Source organism: Cotesia glomerata, linkage group LG7, assembly GCF_020080835.1.
Source record: "Cotesia glomerata isolate CgM1 linkage group LG7, MPM_Cglom_v2.3, whole genome shotgun sequence".
NCBI lineage: Eukaryota > Metazoa > Arthropoda > Insecta > Hymenoptera > Braconidae > Cotesia > Cotesia glomerata.
Genome location: NC_058164.1, coordinates 9,191,032 through 9,213,530, shown reverse-complemented (window position 1 = coordinate 9,213,530; position 22,499 = coordinate 9,191,032). Strand labels below are relative to the sequence as shown.

The window sequence follows — 22,499 nt, the reverse complement described above, 5'->3', positions numbered from 1 at the left end:
CGAATAGTTATTTTCGAAAAAAAAAAAAAAAAAAAAAAAAAAAAAGATTGAAAAAAAATATTTATACAAAAAATAAAGCTCGAGTTATTCAGAAAAGTCTCGATGCGTGGAAAAATTTTTTCCTTGCTATCTTTTATTAAAGTTCTTCCAATCTTTTATTTATATTTTAGTGCATTGTTTTTATTTTTATATTGTTCCTGTTTTTGGTTATTCTGAATTTAGAGAAGCTCTAGGGAACGGGTAGCGGGTGAAGGTTGGCGGGTAGTAGTGGGAGGTTCATCATCCAACTTCCTATATGCAATATGTACTATTCTTGTTATTTTTATTAGACCGGGTTATATGTATCACATGATATAATGCAGCTATCGATTCGTCGAAAAGTCATAGTTTAAACTAAACAGTAGTGCGCCAAACATGCGACTTTAGTGACTTGGAATTCACGGTTTCTCTATACTCTATAACATACATCAGTCACGCAACACCAGAGATTCAGCACGCGATTTTTGCTTTTCTAAATTATGTCGTTAGAGATAACGAATGTAGGATAATAAAATTTTAGCACTTTTACTGGGAACAAACTTTTTTCGGGGATACCAGTCGAGCAAAAAACAATTACCGGTCAATGCACTTGCGACCTTTTATGCAATTTTAAATTATCAGGCTACATTGACAGAAGAATTTTTTTTGAATAGGTAAATATTTAAATCATTTATGTTTTTTTTTTCATTCAAAGTGACTTACTTGACTGAAAAAAACTTATTGATCCAAGAAAATTATTTTAAAGAAAATCGGATGTCTTTATTCAAGAATTTCTTGTCTAGGAACTCGTTTTTTAGTAGATTTCATAGAAATCTAACTATTGCATTGGTCCTCATGACGGAACTTTTGAAAAATTTTTCTATATTTCGACTCAGCTCGTCAAGCGGATTCAGAAAATGCATATGGTTCAAAAGTTTATATATATATACGATATAATCGGCATTGTTTCTTCTCTTACTTCCGTAATTCTATATGGATCTCAATAAAACGTAACATACTTATTCTTAGGACGATTTCCGAGGTTAAGTTCTAAGATGAGCCAAATCTGTCGATTAGTTTAGAAATGAGAGCAATTTAAAAATTTTCAAAAATCGCAAAAAATTTTCACTTTTACCTTATTTCCATGCAATAACAATAGAACGCGACATCCTATCGGATTTCTGTAAATTGCATTTGAAAGTTTATTTAATAAGCTTCAATTTTTGTACTTATTTATTTCTCCAAATTAAATAGTTTAGGAATAATAGCAATTCAAAAATTTTCAAAAATCGCAAAAATTTTCACTTTACCGTATTTTCGTGCAATTACAATTGAACGCGATATCATCAAAATTCTATGAATGGCATCTGAAAGCTTATTAAATAAGCTTTAATTTGTGTTCCTCATTATCAGTCTAGGCCAAAAATCACCTGCTTTCTCAAACAGATTTAATGAAATTTTACTTTTGCATTCGTTTTGACGTCATTGTTGTTTAATCGAACAGAAATTTATTTTTTTTTTTTCGTATGCAACCCTAGTAGTATTTTTATTATTCATCATGAAATCTACTTCCATTTCGGCTGCCAAATGGCCTTTTTTTAGTTAAATTCTACATCTCCAGCTTAAAACTATGTTATCTTCATGAGGTGTAATCAAACTCTTCATCTAAAAGGTTTATTTCTCAAATTCTTCATTCAAAATTGCAAAAAAAAAATATTTCATCATCTATTCTGGAGTATATTTTAGACTTATTTTTGATAATAAAATAAAGTATTTCCTTGAATTAATAAATATGATTGAATGGCAAACTTTTCTTCTCTATTCTTGAGTTTTATTTTCTTGATTTGATTTGTGAATTTTTTAAACTAATTCAAACTGAATATTTTAAAACAAAAGTGAATTTTGAAGATAGTATTTTTCTTGAATCAACTAAATTTTGTTCCTACTTTCATTTAAGCAAATAAGAAAAAATTTTTTTCTAACAATAAAGTCATTTTCATTTCGATAAAAAACTTCAGATAAATTTGATGAAAATTCAATACAAATACTTATTATTCATTCTAAAAAATTCTGAAAAATTTAATTTCTCACTCTCAAATAAATTCTTCCATCAATGTAAACAAACATAAACAGCTAATTAATCATAATCATTGTCATAATTAAATAAAAAAAGCAAGCAGGACATAAGCGTGTATTTTTGTTTATTTCTTACGACTCATTTTCTTACGTTCGTATCAACACGTAATAGATTTAAGATTAGAGATAGAATTAGATAAGAGTTCAATTACAGTGTGTGGAAAATAATAGTAAGTAAATAAATGAAATAATAATTTACATATAAATATAATAGAAGTAATAATAATAATTATAATAATAATAATAAAAGGCTTGGTTTGCGTAGCACCCGTTCGTAACGTCACTTTCGTCTTACCTTCGGTATTATTTTCATCCTCAGTTGACTTGGCGGATTGTAGCTTCGCGGTCACTTGCTTTGCTGCAATCAAAATTCGCAGCTGGCACCGATTTCGATTTTGGCAAATTTTTTACCTTTTACTTAGTATTCTTTTGCACCCTTTTTCACTACTTCCAATTCATTTACATTTTATTAAAAATATATAAATTATTTTATTTACAAAATCATGGTTATTGTGCAGGCAGAAATTTATCAAAAATATGACGCATTTTTTTTAACAGCATCTATAATTGTATCAAAATATCATTCAATTTTTATTGGTTTAAAAAAATTTTATAAATAATTTATTTAAAGTCAATAAAATTTATAAATTTATCCAGAAAAATACAAATTTATTTTTATTAAAATTTAATACTATATTTATTTTTCAAATAATATAAACATTGTAGAAAATCTATTCTTGCTGCAATTTTCCTAATGTATCACTGCCGGGAATCGAACCCTGACTTTCTAAATTCCAAACATATAACATTGTCTCATTGCTATTGCGAAGATATTTAGTTATCAAATAATATTTTGACACTTGGCTGGAAATCAGAACGGAAACTTGTGAATAAAAATAAGTTAATTATAAATGCGTCGAATTCTTGCGGTTATTTCTGTGCATATAGCCAATCGAAATGCTTGATTGCGGTATAATAAGAGACTAAGGGAATAGTGGGGTCAGGAGGTTAGACTATGCGCGGCACTCACCCACATTCACCCTCTCACCCTTGCAATCATCCTCTTACCATCTTACTCTTTCTCTCTCTCTTTCATTTGCTCTTTAGGGAATCCCCAGAACACGCGATGCCGTCGTTCATGTGCACATAATGAGCGTCTGTTTTCCGGGCAAATGTACTCTTTGGATTGTGACTTATTCAAGCGTATAAGTACTAAAAAGGAATCCTCGTTGACATGTATAATCCACGAGAGTGTGCATTTTAAGAATGTAAAAATAAACAACTAGCAACATTTAAATTCAGTGTTAAGTGTAATGAAGAGTAATAGGTGAAGAGTGTCTGCAAGAGTAACAAGAAACAAAACAACAAAAGTACTATCAACAATAGTTAGAAAAATACTATAATATGTAAATGGTAATTATTAATTAATGTTAATATTTATAATAATAATAATAATTGTTTTTGGAATTAAATGTTGGCATACCAATTTTATCTCAACCAAAATATTTCATTAAAAATTATTTAGAAGTTTTTACTATTTCAGTTAACATAACTCATAGCAACTGGAATAATTTATTTTAACTGAAAATTTTTATTAGTTTTTTCAAGGTAGTACTGCAGATACTGAAGAGTCAAATGTCAAATATAAAGTCTCGTTTGATTTATGTATAATGAAAAAAAAAAAATCAACTTAATTCAAGAGAAAAATTCTTGAACTAAGAAAATCATTTTGAAAAGCTTCATCGTCTTGATTTAAGGAGAAAAATTCTTAAAACTGAGAAATTTATCTTAATTTATTTAATTAAGTATTATAAATTTTGTTTGATGAAGAATTTTTCATCTTGATTCAAGACAATGAAACTATTCAAAATTGTTTTCTTGCCCGAGTCAGAATAATGAACCTACATAAGTCTACATGAACCTATACATGAGCCTACAGGACAATTTTTAATTGTTTTAATCGATATTTTTATCTTTAATTGTTTTGATTGATCAATATAACTTCACAGAATATACTCATACCAATATTTAATAGTACAAAACAAATGAATTTAAATAGTAACTAAAAAATTATTGACAAAAAAACTTAAAAATTCAATTTATAAATTGGATAATATCGATCAAAACAATCGAAAATTATCCTGTAGGCTCATGTAGATTCATGTAGGCTCATATAGGTTCATTATTCTGACTCGGGTGGTTTAAGAATTTTATTATAAAATCAAGCTACTGTTTTTTGGTGTTATAAATTTACCTATGCAATTTTGCGCTAGAGAAAAAATGCAGAAATAATTTTTTATTAATTATTACTATCACTTTCTCTGAATCTTCTTTTTCAAATATGCAAAATGTTAAATATGTTATTTTCTCTTATTGCCTCAATTTTTATTGAAATCTAATGGTACTGTTTGTAAAATAAAATAAAATAAATTCTGTTATAAAAATGTAAATTTATCGTCTGATAAGACTCAATGTAAAACGCAAAAACTTTAAAAGTTCAATATTTTTTACTTGTTCTTTGTATAGTTATTGAGAAAACGAGAAATTGCTGTGTTTAAATATTTTTAATTATTAATAAGAAATATTTTCTGTACAGTAATAATAATATTACTGATATATAAATATCTAATCTTGTATCTATGTAATGTATCTTCTTGCCATTTGGCTTTTAAAGCCTTTGCATTGAAATTTAATGAATAAATAATCAAAAATTTAATGTGATTATTGTCTTACTACACTTTACTAATAAAATAAATTTTATTACATTCTTAACTACCTTAAAATTGATACAAAAAATATCGGTAGTGTCGATTAATCATTAGAAAATAATTTCAAAATTTATTTTTCGTATGCAAAATAAAAAGTTTACCTAATATATTTTTGTTCCAAACAATTTAAATTGAGAATTTATTCATTAGTCGATTGTAAATCAATTGATTTTTTATTTTTGAAAAATATCAGTTTAATGCCTATTTGAAAACATAAAAAATTAAGATAAGAAAATTTTTTTAACATTAAACTACATATATTGAAAAAACTATAGGTAGAATTTTAATAAAATTTGATTAAAGAATATCAAAGCGTTTGAGTAGAAATAAATATTTAATTATGAACACGATTGATTAAATTTACTCTAAACAGTCTTCTAAATAACTTTCAGTAGAGATCGGTAGGTCAAAATTTAATTACTAAGACAATTAGATCAAAAGATATATGTTCATACATATATATTAAAAAATCTAGTAAAAATAATTAATACTAGTAATTAATGAACTTTGAAAACTTTATAAAAAAAAAAACAAATATAAATTTATTTCATCTAGTGTAACAATGAAAAACGTGTAGACGTTCACGAGGTGTAGGCACGACCAAGAATAATATGACTAACACTCCTAAAAACAAAAACGAACTATTTATTTTAAGAAAAAGTCGTAAGAATATTTTTAGTATTAATCCAACATTTTTTGCAATTTTAATTGATGTTCATTTATATTTCCATTTCAAAGGTCTAATTTTATTTCGAATAATCATAATTTATAAATACTAAATGTATATGTATTATTCTTGAATGATTCTATGGACAAGCGATTACTTAGAATGGATATAGATAAAAAACAATGTGAACATCAATCAACAATGCCAAGGTAATATAAAGATGAATAAAGAACAGTAGTATTGAATTTGTTCTCATTTTATATTGATCCTATTTTGCTATTAGTTTTTTTTTTTTTTTTTGTTATTTTATTATATTATTATTTTTGTTTTATAGTTTGTGGGTCTTTTTGCAATTATTATTTGTCTTTCTTCATTTTTTTTTCAAGAATAAGATATATATTTTTTTTAGTTGTTTTATTCAAGACTGTCGGTGGAACAAGCATTGTAAAATAAACTTACTGGAAGTTGGTGGTGCTTGGGGTGCACGACGTACAACTGTGTGCTCCTGATGCGGCCCTGTGTACTCATGCCATGTATATGTGCTCCTGTACTCTGAGTGGAGCTGCTGAAATACAAAAAATATCAAGAACAAACTCATTATTTTTTTATTTTATATTTGTGTCCGCGTTTTCTTATAATTTAGAATAACTGAGAAATTTTTCAACTGAGAATTTTTTTATGAATCGTTTGTGCGGTTATTCTCACTATACTCATATATTTTTTTTTCAACCTCATCATACTAATAGAAAACTAAATAGATTTAAGGAAAAAAATTTTGAGCTAAGAAAATTATTGAAGAAAAAGTTTGCTTAAAAAATCTTTTTCATTTGTTTTCAAAATCTTTTTATCTTCATGAAAAAAAATAGTATCAAAAATATTTATAAATTTTTCGTATAAAATTTAATTATAATTGCAATTGAAATGAATGAAAAATTACAAAAATAAATTAGAAATATATGATATAATTTGAATTAAATTTTTATAATAGATTTTTTTTTTATTTTTTTGCGTGTATTTTCGATATACTTTTAATTTATTTTAAATTATAATTAAGAAATATAAAAATCCATACATCAAAATTGACCAAAATTTAATCATTAAAAACATATTTTTTATATAAGTTATATTTTTTATTTTTCAATATATACTTGTAATACAAATTTTTTCATGGGTTATGTAGATCACAAATTTTGACATTGTTTATGTCATTGCACACTAATATATACCACAAAGGTCACATGGCACATTTCTCACAACGCCTGTTTAAACTTGTTTCACAATTCATATAAAATGAAAAACTGTTACAGTTTATTATTACCAGAAAACAAAAACAATAAACTAAATGAATGGGCAATTCATTTTCTTTAATATTCATTATTTACGTTAGTTATTTTATTAAAATTTCAAATTTCTGTTTATTTATGAGAAAGGCTAAGTACGATTAAAAATAACTAGATAACTAAGAGAATTAGAAACTACATGAAAATTTTTACTATAAATATGTACATTCTGATTTCTCTTTTGACGTAAAAAGTCTAAAAAAAAAAATGATGCTGCATGAATAAAATTGTTCTATGATTTGTGACATTGAATCAGAGAAATGTAACATTTTATAGCGTCAAATGAATTTCACTACCTAAATATTTTGCTAACAATTTGTTACTTTATTTTGTGATCGAATCACGTTATTATATTATACACCGGTAAAGTTAAATATATTGGACCGATAAATTGGTTTATTTTTTTTACGGTTTTTTCTTACTACCATCATACTCTTATTGGAAAAAGGGACGAAATAAGATCGCATATTTTTCATTGACGTCTGAGTCTGAGTATAAGGAAAATTGAAATGCCCGAAAATGCTCAAGTGTCCAGAAAAGAACATGACATCATTTTTCATGCAAAGAAATTTTATTTACCTTTAAAAAAAAAATGTTTACTTTTTAAAGTATACCTACGGCAAGAAATACAAAAAAATGTCAAATAAAAATTCCAATTCTTTTAATAATTTTTCATACGAGAAAAAATTTATTGAAACATTAATCATATTAAAAACGTAGCCGCTATTTAAAATAAACTGCTAAACAAAATAAGTTCATACAATATATGAACACTACTACTCTAAAAATCAAAGAGTCTTTCATTGCGAATGCTCTTTGTTACTATTATAAAAATTGTTAAAAATTTATATTTACAGAAAGTAGTTAATACAACATCTAAGCTGTTAGTCCTTCTAAAAATCAATAAAACAATCAGCTATCAAAATGTATATTATATAACTATATATCAGTCTATAAACAGTTACTATACAATATGGAAATTTTAATGTGTTCTTAAGAAACTTTAAAAAAAGAAATGTAGTAATTGGATGAGAACTAATAATTATAACTGGTAATTAAAGATAAGCTAAAATTATAATTCTGTTTTTGGCAGCTTAATTTACGATACACCGTATTATTAATATGTATTAATAGAAAAACATTTTCATGGACTAATTTTCCAATCGGAAAATTAATACTTTTTATCACGGCTTTGGATAATTAACTTTGAACCGAACTTATCTATATAAACTTCAAAAATCGAGACAGGAATATTCTTGATAATAATGAAGAATATCAACTTATTAAATTATAAAATACTTGTTAACAAGAGTATTATTCTCAATATAGGAAGAATGTCAACTTATTAAATTATGAAATACTTGTTAACAAGAGTATTATTCTCAATATAGGAAAAATATTATAAATTCTTAAAAAATTTATTAACTAGAAATTAAATTTTTGATCGTACACCGAAGAAACGAGTTTCAATAATTTAACAAGACTTGTAGAAATGAATAAATACATTACTTATCGTACTTATATCCAGATGTTTAGTAAAATTTACTGTTATATAATTATTACTATACACATATTTTAAACACTTACAATTAATGCATTTTCCTTTAAAATAGTCAGATTTTTTATTAACTAATAAATCATAAATTATACTTTAGTAATTTTCAATAAATAAAATTTTATGAAAAGTATATTTTACAATGCAATGGAGTAATTATCAGGTAGATGTCTTTTGGAATCTAGCTATTGTAGCTGGCCATGTCGCAATTTGAAGAAAATTTTTTTATTATGTGTTTTATTTCGTCGAGTTATGCCGAAAAATAGCATTGGCCCAAAAATTTACATACATATGTGATATATATATGTGATATATGTCAGCAGGATTGCGTCCACAGTTATTAACCGATCTTTATGAGAATTCATGAACTTATTCTATGAATCACTATTGAGATCAAGTTTGAAAATGAGCAAAATCGGCTAGTTAATTCACGATTTGTGGGTATTTGATAATTTTTTTCATTTCCGAAAAATTTTGAATTTCGTTAATTTCATCGACATGTTCTAGACGTACACGATAGCTCAAATTTATTAAATTTACCTTAAAGTTCACATAATAACTTTTCATTTAAGTTACCGTTCGTCTACTTTTAAAAATTTTTTCAATGTATTTTGTGATTAGAAAAACTAAAAAAAAGTTTATCAATAAATGTATTTTGATCATTTATTCTTAAATAATTTTTCAGTTGTGGAAAATAGCTTCAAAATATTAAATTTATCTTAAAGTTTACACTATTTTCTTTAATTTAAGCTATTATTCGTCTACTTTTGATGATATTCTCCATTTATTTCGTGATTTGAAAATTCGGAAAACATTTTTTTTTATATTTATTTAATAAATCTATAATTCCATTTCGGGTATGACCGAATAGCGCATTTTATATTATTGAGATAGATCACTGATGAATAAACCGGCTTGATTCGGAAAACTACCGGGGCGTAAGAGTTAAAGTTCGATTCCTGGTTCAGGCTATGGAAATTTTTTTTAATTTACTTCTAATAAATTGAAAAAAGTCACCTTTTTTCTTTTTTCATATTCCCCCAAAAATAAGTGAACATACGGCGCCCAAAACTGGTATTTTTACCCTACTTTACATTGATCAATAATTTTATGCTTGACCCAACGAAAGCATGTTCATGTGTTTTTAACGAGTAGAAAAATGTGGAGCGCTTTTTTTATTCAACCTCCGTCATGTTACTGTCTAAATTTTTTTTTATAAAAAAATATAACAATGATCAAAAGCCGAATGTAGCATATATACGGACAAAGATAACTGAGCGAAACATTTAGTTTTCAAAGCATGTTAAATATGATAATTTTCCTCTAAGATAAAACTGATTAATTATTTAATTAATTCAAAGATCAAAGCGAGTTTTATGTTGTCGTTTTCGCTTTTACGGGCTTTTGCATGCTACAAAATTGATGGCTAAATGAAAAAATTTTTTTCTATAGTTTATAGATGAAAGTATAAAATTAATTGCTAAAAAATGGGTTAATAATTATGGATAAATTAAAAAAAAATTCGATAAAATTCGTATTACGTTGTTGTAATTTATTACTCTTCACCACAAAGAGATGCTATCCGTCAGTTAGTAATTACAATGTTTCAAGCCAGCGTATAAATTCCCAACAATTTATTTAACAAGGACTTTTATTATTTTACTATCTATAATAATAAAAAATTAATTTTCTTTGTCGCTGTTTAGATGAATTAGGATCAACTATTTAATGTCACAACTGCAAACTTTTGAATCTAAATTTTTGTAATAAAAAGTTAGAAATGTTATTTAATACATAAGTTATTCATTCACACGTTAGATAACAAAATACACGAGTGTATAAAAGAAGAATATAATAAAATTTAGTGAGTTTCTAAACTTGGATCTCGTGGATATGAAACTTTATAAAGTGTTAACTTTTGATACAAGTTTGTTGTGTACATGTATTTTATAAGACAAAAGCTTTAGGGTAGAACAAAATATTACGTTTGAAAATGCTGTCGGGTAATTAAATAAGTACAATGTTTAGCAAATATTTAGGTCATTTCATTATGATGTCCGAATAGTTAAATTATTTATATTATCCGGTAACAGCATCATGTTTTAGTATTGTCCTGCGGAACTATTATTCAAAAAGTTAAGAAACATTCTTATAATTTAGGTAACTTCTTTCTCAACTTAAAGAAATATTTTTTACATTTATCTTGATCCATAACCTGTTAAACATTTTGACATGAAACTTTTAGAAATTATGATATGACATCTACAGATAAAGAAATTTTTTTTCAAGCTTAATGTTTTTTTTTTTTATATGCTTCATCTTTAGATGGAATTTTTCGTTTAAACTTAACGAGAAAAATTCAAATTAAAAATTTAATTTAGAAAAAATTCAAGAATTAAAAGTTTATAAAAATCACAATAATCAAATTAAGGTGATTATTTACAAGCGGGGTCAACCTATGCTGGGCCATGTTAATTTTTTTTTTTTATCAAATTGATCAATTTTTTTAATTTTTAATGTTTCTTTTTTTATGTACTTTTCAAAAAAAAAATATATATATATATATATATATATATATATATATATATATATATATACACATATATATATATATCAAAAAAAGATAAAATAGAAATTTAATCCAAAAACATGAAAGCTAAAATTTTCAACTTTTAAAGGCAAAAAAGCTATCGAAATCTTTATTTCTTCCTTTCACGACATTTTTTATCATAAATGCGCCGTAAAAACAAGCAGAATAAAAAAAAAAAGTGACCCCACTTGTAAATAATTACCCAGATTAATTATTACTGTTTCTATAAAATAAATGTTAATTTAAATTAAAAACAAAAGATTTATGAAAAGGGTTAATTTTTTGTAATGTTTAATAAAAATCAATAATTAGCCAAATTATTGTAAAAAAAAAATAAGAAAATTGAAATAATTGTAGGCATAATGTGTTAAGTAACAGCTGTAAATATATTTAGAACTACTTTTCATTGAACAATTGGGCAATGAGTACCAGTTGACGCCGCAGATTACACTTGAAAAAAGAAACAAATAAAGAACTAAACAACGGAAAAAAAGGAAGGAGTGAATAAAAAAGAATTTCGTGCCTGAAGCTGTATGCATTGTTGTCGTTTGATCAATGTAGCAATGGTACATGCGTTTTTTCCAGCTTTTTCTATCTTGCATTTTATGCTTTTACACTTTTAAAAGTTTTTCTGCTGTTATTATTTATGATAGAAAAGAAGAATCGATTTAGCATTGGAATGAGCATCGTTGAACAAAGCTTGATGGATAATTTTTTCGAGTCTAGACGAGTCGCTTTGCCTACGACCGTAAAGAAGCGGTGAAGAATAGTCTTGACTCTACTGAAGATATGTAGATAGGTGCACATTGTATTGCATAATAAGAAGAAATAAATTAGAGCTTAAAGAGTGAGAGCTTTTTTTTATTATTCTCACTTCTCTTCTTGTGATTTCTTATTTCTTAATATATATCCAATGAATTGAATTTGACTGAGTATAAAATTCTCTCGAGCGAATACTCCGGATTGTTGGTTCATTGGTAGCACAGAATAAAAAAAGCTTAGATAACGTCTATAATCCGAGAGATTTTCCTTTCAATACAAGGATATTTCATTGACTTCTCAAGCCTATTCAGAAAAAATATCAGAAATGTAAACTCGGTTATTGGATTTTTATTTTAAAATACATGTAATTTTTTTTTTTTTTTATTCAATATTAGAACACTGTTATTGAACTTTTTCATTAATCTCCTCTAGATTTAAATCGTACATTTCCTTTTAATTAAAAGTATGAAAGGACTTTTTTTTCATTGAATTGCTAGATTTATAAAATATATAAGAAATTGTCGCTATTTCAATAGAAGTATTAAAATTTATGAGTTGAAAAATTTAGATAATGTCATATATTAAATAAGATATCTCTGCATTTTATATTTTTATATAAATGTGAAATTCTATTAATTTTTTCTTTTTCTAAGGAATAATAAATCGTAGGAAGTAATAATCGGTATAACTAAGAGAATAATTTTTTTAGTTTAGTTAATAATCATTGGAAAAGTATTGACCTAAATTTTTGCCCTTTCCAGGTTATAGATTGTTTTTAGTGATTGTTAAAATTTGTTTTATGCATTTAAATGTAATTATATGTCAAATAAATAAATATTAATCCACATATTTAAGAGAATAAGGAAAATTTTGTGACAGGAATATATTTATTTTAAAGAGAATTTTTATACACTAAGAAAAAAAAATTTATTTAAAAAAAAATGGGTATTGTTGTGACAAGAAATTAATTTTTTGAAAATTTTCAACAAATTTATTCCTTATGCAACATTACTCATTTTTCATAGTTTGGCATTGTCAAAATTGTCTTGACTCGAATTTATGCCTTTTCACAATTTTATATATTTTTTGGTGATAGTCAATTTTTTATTTCAAGTTTTTGGAGTAATTTTATATAGTTCGTTGATTTGTGTCCGTCATATTTTCCATTAAATAATTAGTAATTAATCCTGTCATAGTAATACCATGTTTTAAATATATTTTTCTGCCCTCCGGCCGGAAAGTGGCAACTTTCTGGCCGCTGCGCTAAACAAAGTTGCCACATTCCGGCTACGTCGAGCAGAAAAATAGTATACACACCTTGGCCAGTAAATAAGAAAGCCTCAGATCACATGTTTGTCAACCTCGGCTTCGCCTCGGCCAACAATTACATGTGATCTGAGACTTTTCTTATTTTACTGGCCTAGGTATGTAATATACTATAAAAAGTACACAAACTATAAGCATCGTGATAAAAAATACCGAAAACTCATTGAGTAAATAATTTTTAACTTCCCGCTAAGAAAACTGAAAATTTTCAAAAATCGGGAAGTTATTGGTTTTACCTCGTTTTTCGAAAATCGAGTTTTCATCAGATCTCGACGTTTTGAGGTCCTAGGAAGCTTCACTGATTATTCCCGCGAGGGTGTCACTATGTCTGTGTGTGTGTGTGTGTGTATGTGTGTAAACCTCTTATAACTTTTGAACGGTTGAATCGATTTCATCGCGGTTGATGCCATTTGAAAGGGCTTTGCCAAACTTAGATTTCCTGAAAATTTGAACCGATTCGGGCCGATAGATTTTGAGAAATTTGGAGGAATCTCAAAAAAATAGAAAAAAAAATTTTTTCAGAAGTGGTTTTTTTGGGATAACTTTTAAACGGCTTTACCGATCGATTCCAAAAACTAATCAACTCTTAACATCAAAAAACCACGTCGATCACCACCAAGCCGGTCAAAATCGGTTGATTCGTTCGAGAGATATCGTGAACGAAAGAAAACTGAAAAAAGTGTTTTTTCGGAGTTACTCCGAAATTTCTAGTTTGACCAATTAAAACTTATAAATTCGTCATGAGGCTTAAAAAACTGCGTAGAATGCCGGCAACCGCGTAAAAATCGGTTCATTCATTCAAAAGTTATTGCGGTTTGAAAATTCAAAAAATAGTGTTCTATGAAACTTCTATCAGAATTTTGAGCTCAAGAACTCCAAAGCATATGAAAGGTATCGTTTTGAGCTCGGAGAGCTCAAAACAACACACAGATTGTATTTTTGAGCTCAAAGAGCTCAAAAAAAACGGCCATGTATTAACGGAATCAGCGGGAAGTTGCAGGGACGGCCTTTAGGGTCAACCGTTTTCCTAATTTTTTTATTCACAATTAGTAACTCTCAGCAGTCACATAGTGAATGCAGGTTACTAGTAATTAAATTAAAATGTTTCCAGGATTGAAGATAATTGAATACTGCAATTAGGTTGATTGGTAAGTTAGACAGCGTTTAAAAAGCTTCAATGTCAATAACTAGAGTAATAAGTCATTGCTAAGTGCTATAGAGACAAGTAAGACGCTAATGAAAATTCAATTGGAATCCTGATCGTCGACTCCGCTACTTCGATGATAATCACATTGCTTTTGAACTTGTATTCTTCATAGTTAACTACTGTATTATACAATATCGACTTTAATTATAATCATCCGTAAAACTAAGATTAAAATTTTCAGTTTTAATTACCGTTAGTCGTTATAATACCTGAAAGTTTTGATAAAAGAAACTATTTTTCTGAAGAAAAATTATTTACAATTTATTCAAATTTTTCTAGTTCGTTAAATTCTAATAAAGTATTTATATATATGTATATGTGATGTAAGCGATTTTAAAAGGCTTGAATTGACAACACTATATATATGGAGCATTCACAACTAGATCGCATCCGCGTTTTACATTTCAACCGCTAGGCGTAAGAAAGCTTAACAACTGTGAATTTTGCAAATTCTTGTTAAGTCGAATAATTTACTTTAAGGATGATGAAATTCAATTTTAAGAATTTGCAATAAAACCTACTTTTTATCTGCTGTGGTAATTTTATTTTAAATAATTTAAATTTTGATGAACAATTCAACTGTTAGATAATCAAAAAACGTCGAAGTTAAATATAATGGAGTGTTCAATTAAAAATTTTTTATCTTTTCGTGTTTGAACTTTTTCTACAATCCAGTTGGTTGAAAAATGAACAGTCATAGATATACTATAGACAGACGCACAGCATAAAAAATCAATATATGACGCACGCATCTTTCCGTGGAGTAGAATTTTAAAATACAATTTATACTCAATGATTTGAATTATTTTCTAGATAGAATTGAATTGTTATTTCGACAGATTTTATTACTTTCTGAGTTTAGTTATAGAATGATAAAGTTAAAAAATAATCTATAGAATTAATGGAATAATAAAAATTCTGTGACAGAGATATCTGTGTTATAAAACGAATTTTTATAGTTTAATTTGGCATTGTCATAAAAGTCAACCTGAATTAGTGTCTTTTCAGGATTTTAAATGTTATTTGGGCAATAGTCAATTTTTTATTTTGTTGTTTTAAATAGTTTGTTTCGTCATATTTATCATTAAATTCTCGATAAATAATTTTATCATAGTGATATTGTTTTCAAAATTTATCTTAAAAATATCTAAACTATCTACAAGTATATAAACTTTTTATTTGAAAAAAAATAAAAATTACGAATTTTGAGAAAATAATTTTTTTCTGAAAAAGTGCAAAATTTCATCGAATTAAAAAATCTGAATTTGTTCCGTATTTTTTTTTTTTTTTTTTTTTCAAAAAATACATTTAATACCGAAATTTTAAAAAATAAAAACGTTTTGATTGCTCAATTTTTGAAAAGATATTTATTTGAAGGAAAAAAAACCTTTCTTTCTATTAAATCAATAACTTTTTTTGGATTAGTAAAAAATTTTCTGCCAAATCAAAAGAGGTCTGGTTCAAAAGTGATCAATTTGACATGGTACGGCCTTATATAATATTGTAATAAAAAGTGTATCAAAAAGTCAATGAATCAAAGTTTCTTCAATCATAATTCCTAATTTTCTAATTCTCGGCTGTCACATTGTGACGATGTAACAACGAAAGATTTATACGATAACAAAAGTAATTATTAAAGTAATTACATAAAATACGAGGTGTTAAAAATTTTTGCAACCCCTAAAATTTGAAATAATAATCGATCAAGGGCATGTATGATATCAAAATACATAAACATTTATCAAAAAGTATAAAAATGAGCAAATGACACATCTCGTTAGTGTTCTGTAACAGCCGATCCAAAAATTGAACCCTATTCCAGCCCAATCAATTTTAATAAAAAATTTTGATCCGTAGTTTGAGTGAGCTCTCAATTGATACAATTAATCATTGAGATGTAGTACGAATGGAAAACAAAAATTTATAAATTTAAAAAATGTATGGAGAGTAATGGTGATTGAACAATTTCAACCCCTAATGCATTTCACATCAATCAAAATACCTCAATGAAACAGATTCGACAGTTGGGCTTTTCACGTGAACTATTAGCTTAATCTCTGGCTTTCTGTCGCATTAATCTTTCACTCTAGCTGCCAAAAATATTTTTATATTCAATTTTGACTCAATTCACCTAATTAACAATTTAGATTATCCGGTCACTCGGCTTGTGAATTAATCACTTAAGCCCTCTACCACCTTTTTTTTGTTTTTATTTCCTATTTTACTTTCTCTATCATCCTCTTTGAATTGTCTCTCGCCAGTGGATTTTATTTTTACTGTAAATATTAAATGCCAGGCATTTTATCTCACGTACTGTCCGAAATGTTGAGATTCTGATAGAATTTCGTCGAGGTCAGCATGACAAATATTTGCTCACTACTCACTACTCACTATACTCTTCCAGACACTCGGTGAGTACCTTCGAATAAAACCGTCCAATGCATCATGTAAAAATAAAATTCAACAACCTCTTCCAATCTATGTCTATCTATATAAATATATAGATAGATAACACAAAGACTGGACTTAACTCTAGTCGATGGACTGGACACTTTAAAAAAGTCATGGATTTACCGATGTCCAACACAAAAGAAAACAATATTGACAAAACTGTGATATGTCAAAATAACAAAGAAAATAAATAAATGTAATGTTTTTTTTTATTCTGGAGGATGAGGAAAACGAAACTCTATTTTATAATTTTTTTAGAAGAAAGCTCTTTTTTATAAAAGAGTTTTTTGTCATTAGAAAAAATTTACGCTAATGAACGTTTGAAAAATTTCAAAGCGGACACTTCAAAAGTTAATTTGTAGACAGAATACAAAAAAAGGTCATATGTGTTAAACGCTTTGAGAGATAAATAAAACTAAAAAGTTAAAAAGTAATTAAAACTTTTATCGAAAAATAATTAAGTATTTTTTTTCTAATTAAATAAAATTTGCTTTATTGACTGTTGATTTGTGCTTTTAACCAGGATATAGTTAATTGTATGATAATTTTTTTATCTATGGTGCTACTAGTTCATTACAGTAGAGTACAGAGATCATTATTCTCATATGACATGACAATTCATCAAATTTTTACAAGAATACACTAGTAATAAATCAATAAAAATACCATTCGGTAGCCGAAATGGAAGTAGATTTCTCAGTATTAGGAACAACTTTTGAAGATTGTAAAAATGAATGCAATTGAAAAATTTCATTAGATAGATAGATATTTTTTTTCTAAGCTAATATGTGGGTTTATAATATAGTAAATTAAAGCTTATTTAAAAAGTTCTCTAATATTACAGTACAGAAAATCGATAAGTTGTCGCATTCAAAAGTTATTTCGAAAACAAAAAAGTAAAAGTATACATTTACTGCATTAGATTTTTAAAGTATGCATTTGCATATAAAAGTAAACATACATTTATGAACTTGTACACGACATATGTTTTGAATAATTATATAGAAATTGGGTTCGACATATTGTCAGCTATAAAAAATCGAAAAATAAAGATATTCATAAATTTTTTTTTTCAAAATGTTCTACTATTTAGATAATTAAATATAAAATTTTGTTTAATTTAAAAAAAAATCAAATTTTATGAAGATTTAGTGGATTTGAAATCTTCAAATTAAGATTTCGACTTTTTTTCTACGATTTCAAGGTGATTGTCATTTTAATAACAATTTTTGAAAGTTATAACCATTTAAAAGCTTCAAAATAATCTGTTTATAGATTATGATGAGAAAACTAAAATTCATTAATAAATATGACACTGATAGAGCTCAAAAGTATAATTTAGAAAAAAAAATCATATCAATTTATGAAGTTTCTCAAGAACTATCCTGATTGCAGACATTCTTATTGACAAATTTTTTCAAAAAAAATCAAAATAGTGATAATGAAACTCATATTACTGGTCACTTTTCTTAAAAGTTTAAAAACTAAGTTTTTTACTTTCTGCTAAGAAAATCAGAGATCTTCAAACCTCTATTGTTGTCTTTTACAGTAAATAAAAGTTTCTTTTGTGTATTTAAACGCGAAGTGAAAAAAAGAAGTTCCAACCTTTTACAGATCAAAAACTACATTTATCTTTTCCTCATCTTATATTTTTTCTTTAACTAACAATTTTATTAAGTTTTCTAAAATTTATGCGAGTTTAGAAAATTTTTTTTCAATAAATTCTTTTATTTTTCAATCACTTCCTACTCAATGTAAATTTAAATCATAAAAATTCTTTTGTGCGATAAAAATTGCTGACAAACAGGGGTATAAAGAAATTAAATAAAAAAAATATAATAATATAATACAATAGAGAAGTTTTCTAAAGAAGATTACTATTATTAAAAGTTTTATCTGCATAAAGTGGATAAGAATTTAAAATTATTAAATAACTTTAATAAAAAAAGAAGTTTAGTTATGAAATCAGTTTGCTGAGTCGTACAATAAATCCATGACTGCCTCAAGTGTTATCGATAAGCTTGAGCCAAGTACAGAGCACCGAGTACTGAGATAAAGGTAGTAAAGGTGAGATGTAAAAGAAAAGCGGCTTTCGAAGTTTCAATGCAAGTTTATATTGTCTCAAACAGTGTTGGATCTAGTTGAGTATATCCAACAAAGCAATGACTTTTATAAGGACAATGGAGTACCAGGCTTTAGCTTAGTTTGCGCATTCATCAGCAATTCACACTAGATTTTCACATACACCCACACACACACACACACACACTCAAATACGTACACGTGGAACACTGAGAACTTAATGAAGCCAGTCATTCCTGGGAAAAGTTAAATCAACTGTGCTACATTGTTTACATGGATTATTAATAGCTCATAATAATGTCTACCTTACTTATCAATTCGGTCATAAAATATTTTTTTTTTACAATCTTTTTACTATTTTTTTCTCTATTTGTTAAAACTGCTGGATTTTTATAATGAAATTTTTTGTTAAAAAGTAAAAAAAACGATAAAATTTTTTTTATCTATTAACATTTCTATTATTAAAATTTTTTCCACCTGCGTTTGGTCTTTATACCCGCATTTGATGGCAAACATTTAAAATAATCGCGAAAAGACAAATATGAATATTTAAAAATGATATTGTGAATAATCAGCTAGACGTGGTTATACGTCAGGTTTGTCTGGACCGAAGAGCATGAATGAGAAGCTAGAGGATGCAATGAGGGGGCGAGAGTTAAAAAATATAAAAGATAGGGGATAGGGTGAGAAGGGCATAAAGCCGGAAATGTTGCAGAATATGCGCGGGAGTGAGATGTTGAAACCTGTTGGTCGAATACCAGCAAACCATATAGTATGTGGTAAGTACATATATAATACTTCATATTATACATATGTATCTATGTGACATTATGTGTGTACAGTACGAGTATTAGTAGAATAGAGCAGAATAGAATAAGTAAATTTACACGGTTTTATTCAGCCATTGGATATAACTTAGCCGTCATCTAGTGGAGAACAAAAGGTTACTACGAAGATGTCGGCTTATTCATAAAATGGAGGTTCATTTCAGCTCGGCCCACGAAGAACGGCCTAGTAATAAACGAAGTATTAAGGAAATATTTTTTTTTATAATTCTATTGGGGTTTAAAATGTGATAAGCCTGCTAATATTTTTTATGTGCTATACTTTTAGTGTTAAGGTAGTTGGATCGCGTAAAAAAATTTTAAGAAATCTTTGAAACTCTAAATATACGTTGATAAAAAGGTAAGCTTGCGCCAAGAAAAAAAATCTTGCGTAAAGAAACTATTTTGAAGAAAATGATTTTTTTAGTAAAAAAAAAAAAGAAAGTTTTTCTTGGTTGAAGTATATTTTTCTTAGTTCAAGAAATATTTTTTGTTAACTCAAAAAAATCAGTTTCTACAAAATAGTTTCTTGATGCAAGATTATTTTTCTTAAGGCAAGCTAACCTTTTTATCAGTGTAGGTATAATTAAATGCTTAATGAGAATCTTATTGAAATTTGAAATCGATTTACCTCTTCAAGCAAGAGATAATTACAGCTGAACAAGACATTTTTACACAGACGGTACGGGAAAAGAGTGAGAAGACGATAAATAAAAAATTTTTTTTTATTTACATTGAAGGGATTTTAAGAACTTATATTTATTAGAATAATATATGTATAATTACCCTAAAAAATTTAAAAATTCCCTACCTCATAGTTTTTTAGAAATAATTGATAAACGAGTACAGTAAAGAAAAATAGTTATAAGAATAAGAGAAAGAAATCAATAGCAAAACTATACCTTGAGAAAAAACTACTTTAATTTATTATAACCATGTATGAACATGTACTTGGCCCAAGGCAGTAGCGTGTCTCTGAAATAAATTTTGCACTAAGCAAAATACATAAATTTTACAGATTTTCGGTGTATACTGTAGAATGGTACTTTTACTATAGAAATAGAAATTTTCCTGTCAGGGCAAGAATTATTGTGGATGGAAAAATATTTTTTTCAAGAGAAAAATCGATTTTATGACAAAAACAAAAAAAAATTGGCGAGATGAAATAGGAAATTCCATGAGGTATTAAGACAAACAGAGGTCAAGCTGGATACCTTCATCAAGCTCCAGGCGAAATATATATTACTCTCACGAAGTGGAAACGCAGAAGCACGAAACTACTGCATAAAGACTAAAAAAAAAAGAAAAAAGAAACTAAAGGACTAAGGGAAAAATAAGAAGAAAATAAAAGACAAAATTAAAGGAGAAAAGACTCGGTACGAGGAAGGATCTTTTCTTTTGTTTTATAAGTTTGTTTTACCTTGAAAAAGATGAATTGTTGGCTCTAAAAGTTATTTGATGGCTCAAGACTTAACTCCGGTCTCAGAGATAATTTCACCCAAAAATTTAAGTATATAGAGATTATATATTTCGAAAGAGAGTTTTTAACTTAAGTATAATGAAGTGTGAGGTATCAAGTTTTAAAGTAGCCAGAATTGACCAACGATTTTTCTAAAAGAAAATTAAATAAAAAGTTTAGGCTTTCATGTAATTTGTAACTTTTCAGTTACCAAATGGATGAAATTTCAAGAAGAAATTCAAGCACGGAAAATTACCACCAACTTCCGGTTTTCCAAGGGGATCGTTGAATAGTTTGAAAAGTTATTTCTTTTTAATTAATTTTATTTTAAAACCTTATTTTATGATTATATGGGGGTCCTCATAAGATGTAATTAGAAAGATGAAGTTCTGGTGTTTAAAGTGCAGGTAAAAATGTTTATTTTATTGTACTGGATTTCACGGGTAATGTATTTAATGTTAAATAATACGGTGTACTTTTACGAGTTTATTTTAGTAATTAACCCGTATTTGTTTTCATTCTGACGGATAAAACTTTGGTTTTTATTATGTTTGAGTGAGTAAAAGTACGCGAGTGAAAAAATAATTAAATGTATGAATAATAATGATTTTTCCTTATAAATTTTTTAATTTAGTAATAGTATAGGAGATTTTTCAACAAAAGTTATAAATTATTCTTTTGAATAGGATGTAATTTTATACAAAGTTAAGTCATTTTTTTTTCTACACAATTTCAAAATTTTAATTGAAACTTTTGCGAGGAAGCATAAACTTTTTTTTTTTTTTACAAAAAATATGGAAATAAAGTAGTGAAATACGGGGTGATACAAATGTTAAAAATGGTCCATAACATTTTTTTTTTAATTATCGGATATTCATGCTAAAAGCCATAAAAGTCATATTGTAAAAAATTAATAGCTTTCGGTGTTATCTGAATGATTAAGCGTGAAAATGATATTAAACATTTGATATTTGAGATAAAAATAAAAAAGTCTATGACATGGATTAAAAAAATTGAATTGTACTGTCGAATTATTTGTATGAGTTTTAAATTTATATTTTGGAGAAAATATTAAAGAAGCAAACTTTTCTACAAGATTTCTTCGTCAGAAATTTAATTTTCTATCTCTAATTTTATCATCTCTCATTTTATTTAATAATTTTTTTCTAAAATTTCTTTTTAAAAAATTACTAACTTACTTGAATAATTATTTTTTTAACAATATAAATTTTCCACTATTTGATATTTAATTTCCTCCAAATAAATTTCACGGAAGAATAAAGTTCGATGTAAATTAATAAATTAATTATAAAA

General features: G+C 26.6%; 1 protein-coding gene and 1 long non-coding RNA gene across 24 annotated transcripts in view; one reads left to right on the top strand and one right to left on the bottom strand.

Moving 5' to 3' along the window:
* Positions 1-22,499, bottom strand: part of LOC123269560 (protein piccolo) — a 70,431-nt gene that overhangs the window by 26,208 nt on the left and 21,724 nt on the right. For 16 of the 23 annotated variants that reach the window (XM_044735362.1, XM_044735363.1, XM_044735365.1 and 13 more), the window contains 2 exons: positions 6,049-6,154; positions 2,450-2,512 (listed from right to left, as the gene is read on the bottom strand). In XM_044735362.1, coding sequence (XP_044591297.1) covers positions 2,450-2,512; positions 6,049-6,154 — 169 coding nt within the window. The remainder of the gene's footprint in view (positions 1-2,449; positions 2,513-6,048; positions 6,155-22,499) is intronic. The other 7 variants (XM_044735364.1, XM_044735374.1, XM_044735377.1 and 4 more) reach the window with 3 other exon arrangements.
* LOC123269565 lies at positions 3,214-6,086 on the top strand. Its single transcript, XR_006510453.1, has 3 exons — positions 3,214-3,567; positions 5,740-5,798; positions 5,999-6,086. It is a non-coding gene; the product is annotated as an uncharacterized LOC123269565 (long non-coding RNA).